The 11553-nt window shown below is 59.2% G+C and overlaps 1 protein-coding gene across 1 annotated transcript; it reads right to left on the bottom strand.

Moving 5' to 3' along the window:
- Positions 1-9408: 9408 nt before the first annotated feature.
- On the bottom strand, positions 9409-10542 carry ACTRT2 (actin related protein T2). The gene has a single exon (XM_036257534.1). The coding sequence runs from the start codon at positions 10540-10542 to the stop codon at positions 9409-9411; it is 1134 nt and encodes a 377-aa protein (XP_036113427.1).
- Between the last annotated feature and the right edge of the window lie 1011 nt (positions 10543-11553).

The raw sequence follows: 11553 nt of genomic DNA on the forward strand, positions 1-11553 counted from the left end.
CTCGCTGTGCACGGGTGGGGGGCGCACACACCAGACCCCACGAACAGTCACACAGGCGGGCACGTTGGGCATGGCTATTACGGATGTGCTTCTACCGGGGAGAACCCTTCCCCTGGTGGGTGCCCTCTCCCCACCTCTGCAGCTGCCCAGCTCCCAGCTCCGCGTGCCGAGGGCAGAGCAGGTCCCCCCGAGCTCGCGCAGGCTCCAGCTCAGGAGCCCACGACGGGGGGACCCAAAGGGGACATCCAGGCCCTGAGCAGAGTACTGCCGACGGAGTGGGGGTGTCCCTGGACCCAGGCCTGGGGGCAGCCACCTGCCCTGGTGGCTGGACCTGGGGCCAGGGCCCTCAGTCAGGGACATGCCCTGGACACAGACGACTGCTGGCCGCCCAGGGTCTTGCCTGCGCTGTCCCAGGTCCATGGTCACCTCTGCTGGCCTGTACGCCCTCCAGGCCAGGAGCCAGACCTGCCAAGGGAAGGGACGGGCTCGGGGTGGCGGGGCATGGCTGGCTGAAGTGTCAGTCCCCGGGCTGGGGTTCCTGTGCCCGGGCAGCCCCCTTTCTCCGCTCTGCTCTCAGGGAGCCAGGCGGTGGGCTGCTCTGAGCACCGAGGCAGCGCAAGCGAGGCCGTGAAGACACCGGGAATCCCTGAGGTCCTGGCCCTGCTCTGAGCCGAGACCCCAGGACAGGAGGTGCGGAGCCCTGTCTCCCGTCGGCTCCCCGGGGCTCGCTGAGGGCTCCGGGCGGGGAGCAGCGCACACAGGACCTCACGGGCCGTCTCTGCAGCCCACCATGGGCCCTCGAGGACCCAGAGCAGGGACTGGCCGGCCTCCGGCTGCTCTGCGCCTGCTTCCCGGGCCTTAGCAACGTCCTCGGGAACTCAGAGGATTTCCTGGTGAGAACCTCAGCCCGTGCGCACAGCCCGAAGCCAGCTCCTTCCGGCCTGTTCCGGGCCTGCTCCGGCCTGTTCCCAGCTCGTTCCGGCCTGTTCCCGGCTCCTTCCGGCCTGTTCCCGGCCTGTTCCCGGCCTGCGCCCGGCTCCTTCCGGCCTGTTCCCGGTCTGTGACCGGCCTGCCTCCACTTCTGATGAGGACCCGGAGGAGACTCATGGGAAACGTTCTCCAGCTCCCTGTGAGCTCGGCCGCAAGGAGCATCTCTGCCTCCCTTGTGTGTCTTTGTGAACCCGCTTCCTGGCCCCACAGCCCCACGGGGTGCAAGGCAGGGCCACGCACACCCCGCGCAGAACCACCACCTCTGACCTGCACCCCCACACCCCCGGGGAGTCCCTCCACTTAGACCTGAAGCTCTCACTGCACACCCCAGGCTCCAGAGAGGTGTTTTCCAGAAAGGGGGCGCTCCTCGTACACAGACGAGGTTCTCAGATCGCGTGCTCCCGTCACCCTCTGTCCGAGCCCCTCCCGTGGCAGCTGGGCGTACCCATTACTCTGGTGAAGGCCCCCCATTGGGTTCATCTTTGGGGCCCTCACCAGAGTCTGGTTCCCCTAGTGAACAAGATGATGGGGTCCCTGTCTTCCCCGACTCCCAGGTGGCACCTGATGTTCCTCACTGTGAATGTCTGGGACACCCAGGCTGGGCCCTGGAGTGGGCCTGGGCCGGGTCACTGTTCCGGGAGTTAAGTCAACAGCTGGTCTAGGGCTCCTTGGGCGCAGACAGGGCAGCAAGCGTCTCCGCCCGCGCCCCTCCCCCCACGCAGGGTGGTGTGTGAAATGTCCAGTGTGTGTGTGTGGGGGGGGCAGGCTCTGGAAGCCTCCCCCGTCCCCCAGGGTGTTGGGGCGGCCCAGGGGCCAGGCTGACCTCGCGGAGCGTCCGGGCCTCCAAGCCCACTGTCCTTCCACAGAGGCCGGAAGAGGCGTCCGGCCCCCGCCCCCTCCCTGCGCCTCCCTTTAATTGGGCCCAACGATTTCACACTCTGGAGCCGGGAGGTGCTTGTTTTGGCTGGACAAGCAGCCCATCCTCGCCGACGAGTTGCATAACTGTGAGGTGTCCGCTTACTCGGGCTGACGCCTCTCCGCCTAAAATGGCCCGAGGCTGGCAGACCAGCCTCCAGCTTCCCTCCCTGCCAGGCTCCTGGGGGGGCCTCTGCACCCACCCTGACCCCGCGGCCAGGCGGCAGCGGCAGACGAAACCCCCAGCCCCGAGGGGGCCAGGAGCGGCCACCTCTGACCAGAGTTGGCCAGCTCGGGCGGGCGGCCCACCGGGAGGCCTCCACCCTCTGATTGCATCTGTCCGCGTCATCCGCGGCCCTGCCAGCACTGTGGCCTCCGGTCAAGAGACACCGGGGAGGGAGCAGCACCCGCCGCCCGGGCCGTGGCCACCCCGGTCCCGTGGCCCTGGCCGGACTCCAGCTGCCCAGGTGTGAAGGGATCCTGGGATCCGGAGCCCTCACGGCCCAGCCGCCTCTCCCTCCGGCCGCTGCCGCCAAAAGGTGGGGCGAGACGAAGGAAACAGGAGATTTGAATAATGGGGGAAAATTATTATGTCTTCGTGCGAGCTGGAGCCCAGCCCCGTTCCCTGCGAGGGTGATAACAGGGACGAGGCAGCTTATGTTTCTGCGCTCCGAGCCAGGGCCGGCTATGACAACGAGGGCATTGTTCCCCGTGTCGGGCATCGTCACACGGGGTCGGCCCGCCGGGGGACGCCGCTTGGGACGCCAGGCGCTGGGCTTGCACCAGAGAGTCGGGGGCTGCAGCCCGGCCTGGAGGCGGGGCGGAGGGAGACGACGCCCGTAGCTGACAGGGTGTGCGCGTGGCCTGGTGACAGTTCTGCCTGCAGCCGGGACAGCGGCCAGGGGGAGAGGTCCGGGGTGTCCTGTGGGAGGCAGACGTGTTCGTGTTTGAGCAAAACTCGGAGTCTGGAAGTTGTTCTGGCCTCTTGCGTCAGAGCAGGTGAGGGACCAAGAGTCTTGGACCGGCCTTCGGAGGTCACCTCGCAGGACAAGAACGGGCTCCGTGTGGGACCCGCACCCAGGGAACCACGAGCAACAGCCTTCCTGTAGCAGAGTCCCTGCTGCAGAGTCACCTCGTCCCCCCCCCTTCCAGGACACGCTGGCTCCTGAAGCCACCTGGGGCCGGGCAGGACAGGGGAGCCCGGGGGCCCAGCAACGCCCCACCAGCCTGAGCGCACAGCTGGGTTTCCCCTGCCTCTCCGTCCTCCCGGATCCACCCCAGCCCCGGCCACTGCGCCCCTCCCCCTTTGCAGCTTCAGACGCCCCTGATCCCAGGACAGGTGCCTGCTACGCCCAGCGCCCCGGACGAGCCTCCGAGAGAGCCAGGCCTGCAACAGACCGCAGTTCTCGGAGCTCAGCTTCTCTGTGCCCGCGCCTGGCATGCCGTGGGGAGACCGGGTATCGTGGGGCTGAGTGAGGCCCTAGCCTGGCTTCTGTCTCCGGCTCTTGCCTAAACCCCTGGTTCTCCCACCCTCGGGCCCCAAGGCGCCCACGCGGCCTGCGCTCCCAGGCCCTGGGATTTGTGCGCCTCACCCAGGTCCCCGAAGCCTCAGGCCCCGGCACAGCTCCTCTGAGGCACCCCCCACCCAAGAACACATTTGGGCGAAGGGTCTCACGCAGGCGCCTGCACCTCCAGGGTTGGTGCGCATGTCTGGAGGCTGGGGAACCTGGACCGCAACCACCCTTGTCCATGGGGCTGGCGGGCAGCTGGAGAGTCAGGTACGTTCCCTTTGAGGGTCCAGACTCTGCCCACAGGTCCGGATCCACCCCCACCCCAGGGCCTTGTGTTCTGCGGGCCACCAGGCTCCTTCCAAGTACGGCCCCCCTGCTGTGCCCTCAGAGGACGGGGAAGCCCCCTCTGAGTCAGAGCAGAGGAGGTGGGGCCAGGGTGGGGCCACCCTGCGGGAGGGGCCTGGCTTCATGTGTTGGCCTCTGGACCCCTCCAGGTTGGCATCAGCCCCACCGGCAGCCCCGGGTTCTCCCGCTATCTGTGTTGAGTTCCCAGAGCGTGAGTCTAGACTCCGGAAGCACCCGTAAATCCCTCTCATGTGGGAGTCAGCAAGCTGTGTACTATTTAAACTGTCAACAGCTGGAGCTCATTTGTTTACAGGTTCCCGGAGCTGGTGCAGGGGCCTCAGATCACTGCGTCAGGTTCCCAAACAGCCCTGGGAGCCCAGCCTGGGGCAGAAGAACCACGTTTGGGGGAGGACAGAATGCCAGGAGCATGGGGGGTGGGGTTCGGGTACTAGAGGTGTCCCCCTGCCCACTGACTCCAGGGGGGCTGAGGCAAGGGGGTTCGGGAGCCCCAACCCTGGCTGAGGACTGGCCCACAGCTGGCCTCCCACTCTGTCTGGGGAAGGACAGTGTGGCAGCCTAGCTTGTCCTGTCCTGAGCTGGCACCCCAACCCTAACCTTGTGCTGGGAGGTTCTGGGAGGCTGTCCCACACACGTCTTCAGATCTTGGGACTGAGGGCAGGAGGGGCGATGAGCAAGGGGGCTCCAGACCCTGTGGCCCTTGTGCCCCAAGATGGCTGGAAGCCCCTCGCCCAGCGAACACGCTCAGGACCCTGATGCATCCCCGTTTCCCTGCGGGGGGTCCAAGTGCCGAGCCTGGGCTGGGTGCAGCACTTGGCATTCCCACCCTGCACTTCCTTGGGCCTTGGCTCTGCTACCGTGGCGTGAGTGGGTCCTTTGCCTCACACATCGGGGCTGTCAGTTCGATCCACACGCACATTTCTTGGCTCACTGCTGCTTCTCATCCTTGGCGACCACGTTGACTCCTGGGGGACAGGACAGCATCTTCTTCCCCATTCAGGACCCGCAGCGCACGGAGACGTGCCTGTGACTTGGTGGGTCTCCCCGGTGTTCGTGAGATGAACGAGGGTGGGAGGGAGGGAGGAATGAGTGAGCGTTGCCATGACGGCCATGCCCCGCGGCGGGGGCCACGCTTCCTGGCTCTGGGAAGCACTCTGAGGATGGAGTGCCGTGTGGCAGAGGGTGCATCCTGGAAGAGAGAGTGACCAGGTGGGACATTGTCCCCTTGTCCCCCGGTGTCCGAGTCTCTGTCTTCACATGGCATCCCAGGAAGCCAGAACTAAAAGCTACACTGGTTAAAAAGTTTTTGTTATGGACTCTCCACACTTCAGCACCCCAAAGACATAGTGCTGAAGATGGCCTGGAAGTCAGAAAATCATTGTCATCACTATCACCATAACTATCATCACCATCACATCACCATCACCACCACCACCACCACCACCACCACCACCACCATCACCATCACCACCACCACCACCACCATCACATCACCACCACCATCACCATCACCACCACCACCACCACCATCACCATCACCATCACCATCACATCACCATCACCATCACCATCACCACCACCACCACCACCATCACCACCACTACCATCACCATCACCATCACATCACCACCATCACCATCACCATCATCACCACCACCATCACCATCACCACCACCACCATCACCACCACCACCATCACCATCACCATCACCACCACCACCATCACCATCACCACCATCACATCACCATCACCATCACCACCACCACCATCACCATCACCACCACCACCATCACCATCACCATCACCACCATCACCATCACCATCATTATGACCATCGTCATCACCATCACCATCACTATCATCATCATCATGCCCATCATCACCTTCCTCCTCATCACCACCACAGCTGTAACAGTAGAGCAGCACCACCATAAGAGACGCAGAGCACCTTGACTAGAAACACAGCTGTTATTTCATTTGCGATGTCATTCGGGAACACGAGGACGGTCTTGCATGGGAAGGGTGCCCTGGCCTGGGAATCTGGGACAAGCTCAGCTCTCAGCTCCCTGTGAGGCTTTGGAAAGTCGCTGTTCCTGAGCTCTGACATTCTCTCCTGTGAAAGAGTGACCCCGCAGGGAGGGCGTTGAGGGTGGGGGCCAGAGGCCCTCTCTAACTTCCCTGTGACCTTCAGTAATGAAGAAAAGAAGTAAAAACATCACCCGGGAACTCACTTCTCTCAGATGCTCCCTCTCACAACTGAAAGCCCAGGTTAACACAACAAGCTGGCGCAGGAAGTATCCGAAAGGTGGGAAGAAGGCGGGCTGGAGGGGCCCGGGACCTGGGGGGTTCCGAGCTCCCTCGTTGTCTCCCGCCTATCCCCACAGGGTGCTGCAGAAGGCTCTGACCCCAAACCTCCAATGGGTACAGACTGAAACAGCTCTCAGCCAACAAGCCTGTTCCCACTGGGGAAAGTGTGTCCTAGCACAGGATACCTTTGGGGGACCACCCTTCCACACGTCACCTCTGTGCTTCAGCAGGCAGAGTAGGGAGCGGATCTAACACACCCCTCCACCCCTCCCCTACCTCGTCCTCATCCCATCCCCCCTCCAGGGTCTCCAGCTCCCTGATGGGTGGTATTGGGGATGGAGCAGGGAGCTTCCTTGTCCCCACTCAGCAGAAGTAGGCGACTCTGGGGTTCAGGGGTGAGTTGAGCTCCCCACCCCCCAGCAGTAATGAGACTGAACAAGTGGTGTGAGCCAGGTTTTGCCAACACTTCTTCACCCCCTCATCTGGTGTCTGTGGGGTCCAGTGGGGACCTGAACCTTCAGCCCCACCCAGTATTAGCAAGATGGAAGAAGGTGGTGGGATGTGGGCTCGTTGACACTCTGCCAGCCCCTTCCCAGGGGTCAGTTGGGCCCACCTGAGAGATGAGCATTGACCCCTACTTAGAGGCACTGAGGAGGTGTTAGTCAGTGCCGACCTCGTCAGGAAGGTTCAACGGAGCCAAGCAAGGAGCCGAACCTCCACTACCCCTCTGCAAGGAGGCCGTGTGCACCAGGGCCCACGCTTCTGGGGTGGTGTCCCTCAGCCCGCATGCCGCTCCCCAGCAGGAGGACGCCTACCACAAAAATAGGGGTAAACAGGAGTCTTGAGATATTCGAAGTGTCCGGGGTATAATAAAAAAAAACCAGGAACACTGTAAACTAAATGAGAACAGGCAATCCTCAGATGTGAGTTTTGGAGCAGCCCGAGATGATTCAGACGTTGGAATTATCTGGGCAAGGGCTTTAAAGCCACCATAAAAATGTTTCAGCAAGCAATTACAGTTTCCTCCGAAACAAATGCAAAAATGAAAAACCTCAGCAAAGAGCTCAAAATTATAAAAACAGAAGCAAACAGAAATGATCAAAACTGAAAAAAATACAACAGAGATAAGGAATGGGCTGGAGGGGCTCACGAGTAGAGATGACAGAGGATAGACTCAGTGAATTTCAGGCTAAGTGAGCACACTCAACCCAACCTGAACAACAGGGAAAATAGACTAAAAAAAAAAAAAAAAAGATTAACAAAGTCTCTGGGGCCTGTGGGACAATAGCAAGATTGCTAACTCTCATGTCCTCAGAGACCCAGAAGAAGAGAGAAAGAGAATGGGACTGAAAAAAAGTTAGAAGAAACTATAGCACAAAGCTCCCCAAAGTTGGCAAATGACATAAATCTACAGACTCAAGAGGCTGGATAAATCCTGGAGAGGATAAACCAAAAACATCCACGTCAAGATGCGTAATTAAACTTCTGAATACGAAAGAGTATGAGAAACTCTTGAAAGTAGCCCGAGAGACATGACACATTACCTGCTGGGGATCACCTGTCAAATAACAGGTGCTCTCTGACCTGAGACTACAGAGGCCATGGAGGAGGACCTGGTACAACAACGTCCAAGTGCTGAGAAAATGGTTAGCCATAAATTTTATTTCCAGCCCAAATATCCTCAGGAATGAAGGGGAAATGAAAATATTCTCAGATGACAGAAAACCAGGAAAACCTGTTGCTTAGCAAAGCTATTCTTCTTCTTTTTTTTAATCCTCACCCGAGGATATTTTTCCATCCATCTTCAGATAGAGTGTGAGGGAGAGAGAGAAAAAAACAGTTATGTGAGAGAGAGAGACATCAGCTGGTTGCCTCCCGCATGACCCCGGCCAGGGTGGAGGACCGTATTGCAACCGAGGTACGTGCCCTCGACCAAATCAAACCTGAGACTCTCAGGTCTGTGGGCCGACGATCTAACCACTGAGCCAAACCAGTCAGGGCAGCAAGCCTATTAAAGCTAAAGGAAGTTCTTTAAACAGAAATGAAAGAACAGAACAGGAAAAGGTGTGGGACTTCAAGAAGAACTTGCGATTGGGTAAAAATAGGGGTAACCCTATTAGATGGTTCTTCCCATGAATTTCTTAAATCATCTGATGGTCGAAGGAAAAATCTTAACACCATCTGAGGTTGTGCTCCACATACACAGAGGAAATAAACACTAAAGACAATTTTCTTTTTGGAAGTTGGGAGGGTCAAGGGCCTTAAATAGAAGTCAGGCTCCTACACTTCACTCCAAGTAATAAAATGTCAGTACTGGTGGATTATAATGTTACTCAGGACAATCACTAAAAAAGCATACAAAACCCCATAAATACGTCAATGTAGAATCCTAAAAAAAATGTTTAAGTCACCCACAGGAAGATAAAAGAAATAGGAACAAGAAACAGAGAAAAAAAGAAAAAAAACAAAATAAAATGGCAGACTTAAGACAGAACATATTACTTTAAATGTAAACACTCTAAATACACCAAGTAAAAAGACAGGGATTGGATACCATGAATCTGAAAATGACCCAACTATCCTCTGTCTTCAAATACACTGCATGCTCATTTCAAATATGACATAGGTTGTTTCATCATTTACTCATCTGTTACGTCACTGATGGCCATTAGCTCTGTCTCCAGTATTTTGCCCCTAAACACTGCCATAAGCATATTTGAACATAAAAACAAACAGAAATAGCACCAAAAAAAAAACAAAAAAAAACACGCTCCTGGGAGCAGGCCCCGAGAGAGCCCGAGCAGATGGCAATTTCTGCTTCTGCTGGTCCCCATCCATCCAGGACAAAGGGTCCCTTCTGCTCAGTGCCCAGCCTCACGGAAGCGGAACGAGAGCCCCATCATGCTGAGCACCCACCCAGGGGAAGGCTTGTTGACCCTCAGAACAGGACAGCATTCTTGCCTGTTCCTGCTGCCCTCCTGCCTGACTCTGTCTCAGACCCACCTACAACAGGTGTTTAAAATAAATGCAGACTCCAGGGCCCTCCCAACTCAAGCTCCAGGCATGAGGCCCATACCCCCGCTTTTGGTCCAATCTGCGGATGGACACAGCCGCGACTCACAGCCAGGACTCTCCCTCCCTCCCTCCCAGGGGAGACAGAGCACTGAACCAAGATTCACCACCAGGGTCAGAAATGATTCCGGTGCCGCCGAGAATGAACGACTTGACCAAAGACTGTACTGTTTCGTCTTTTATTGAACACCTTGCCGGTGTCGAGGGGCGAGCTCACCACCCATGGGGGCCACCCCACATGCGGGGCCCTCAGAAGCATCTTCTCTGAACCACGGATGTCCCAAACTCCTTGAAGTCCGAAAAGGTGACCCACATCTGCTTGAAGCTGCTCAGGGAGGTGACGATAGAGGCTCCGATCCATGTGGAGAACCACCTGTCGGGGGGAGCTGTGATCTTGATGGGGGTCCCCTTGGAGGCCAGCTGCTCCAGCTCCTTCAGAAGCCTGTCGTCCAGGCCCTGGAACAGGGTGGTGCCCCCAGACAGCACAATCTCCCCGTAGAGGTTGCTCTGGATGTTGGCGTCACACTTGGTGATGCTGCTGAACACCATCTTGGAGAGGCCCGGGTTTTGGATGCCCAGCTGGGTGGGTGTGAACAGGGCCTCGGGGGCCTGGAACAGCGGGTCCCCGATCTGGATGGTGTTCCCATCCGGCAGCTTGTACTCTCTCAGGACCTCCTCCGGCCTCCGGGACAGCTCCTTCTCGGGCTCCAGGGCCACGTAGCAGAGTTTCTCCTTGATGTCGTCCACCAGGACTTTGTCCAGCGCACAGGGGAAGGCCCACCCGCCAGCCTGCAGCAGCTGCGTGAGGTGCTCCGTGATGTCCCTCCCCGCCACGTAGAGCTTGGTGACCGCGTGGGGCAGCGAGTACCCCTCGAAGATGGGGACAGTGCAGGTGACCCCGTCCCCGCTGTCCACCACCAGGCCAGTGACACAGGCCGAGGAGTAGAGGGCCAGCACGGCCTGGTCCGACAGGTAGAAGGCGGGCACCTGGAACTTCTCGAACATCACCTCCGCCATCTTCTCCCGGGTCTCCCTGGGGTTCAGGGAGGGCTCGGTCATGAGCACCGGCCGCTCGCTGGCTCTCACTCCCAGCTCCCACTCGAACAGGTGCCCCCAGAGCTTCTCCACGTCATCCCACCTGGTGACCAGGCCTCGCTCGATGGGGTAGCGTAGGTGGAAGGCCTCCTGCTTGCGCAGGGCCTGCTCCCCGACGCAGTGCTGCTTCTGGTTGGCTCCCGCCGAGGCCAGCTTGCATGTCGGGTGCCCCACGACGGAGCTGATGACGTGGCGGGGCCCGATCTCTCCGGACAGGCCTGCTTTGCAGAGCCCAGACCCATTGTCGATAATCACAGCTGGAGAATCTAACACGTGTGGGTTAGACATGTCTGCATCCTGCTCCGAGCATCAGCAGAGTAAGCAGAACCCTCTTCGGCCGCTTTGTGACACAGGAGTTTCTTCCGGAAGCTTCAAGGGCACAGGGTTCCAGGGTTCTCGGGGCGTGTCCCGGGCAGGCTAGCAGATGGTGGAGCCCCAGGAGCCCTCCCTCCACCCACAGATCTCCCCCTCAGGGGCCGCTGGCTGAGGCCTTTTCAGGATTGGCAGTTGCATATGTAACAATCCAGCCCAGGCAACCACTGTGCTCAGCCAGCATCAGGAGGCCCCCGGGGCAGGGCTCAGGGCCCCTGGCGTCCCTCCCTGGTGAGACTCCACTCGGAGGAGGAAAGCAGGCCATAGCCGCAGGCAGTTGAACAGCCTGGGGCCCTGAGGTCTAGCCTTAGCCAGCCTGGAACTGTCCGGAGAATGGGTGTCGCCCGGCGAGAGCTGTGGTTTGCGCAGTGACCAACACACATTTCCCTTGCTGGGGGTGGCCAAGCCCCAGGCACAAGTCCAGGCTGGAGGCCAGATACCCACAGCTCCATCACATCGGGAACTTAGACCATTCATTTTGAATCCAGACTCCTCCAGGAAGCCCTCGGGGATTTCTCTTTATCCCGGAAGCCCTGGCTCTGTCCCTCAGCTCAGGAGCTAAGCCCAGCGGGCCTGCTGCCTCTCTTCCGAGCTCCTCCTTGCTCTCTGCAGCCCCGGGAACCCTGACACAGGGCAGCTTCCAGTGGTCTATGGAGTTGGGAACGCTGGGGGGGGGGGGTCATGAGGGCAGCCCCGATTGGCGGCAGTCACAGTCGTCCAGGGCCACTGATGTACATTCAGAAATGTGCATGTCGCCCTGGCCGGTGTGGCTCAGCGGTAAGAGCACCGACCCGTGAACCAGAGAGTCCCGGGTTTGGTTTCCGCTAAGGGCGTGTACCTCAGCTGCAGTTTGTCCCCGGCCCCGGTTGGGGTCGTGTGGGTGGCAGCCACTCGATGTGTCTCTCTCACATCGATGTTTCTCTCTCT

The sequence above is a fragment of the Molossus molossus genome, unplaced genomic scaffold (genome assembly GCF_014108415.1).
Source record: "Molossus molossus isolate mMolMol1 unplaced genomic scaffold, mMolMol1.p scaffold_m16_p_12, whole genome shotgun sequence".
Classification (NCBI taxonomy): domain Eukaryota; kingdom Metazoa; phylum Chordata; class Mammalia; order Chiroptera; family Molossidae; genus Molossus; species Molossus molossus.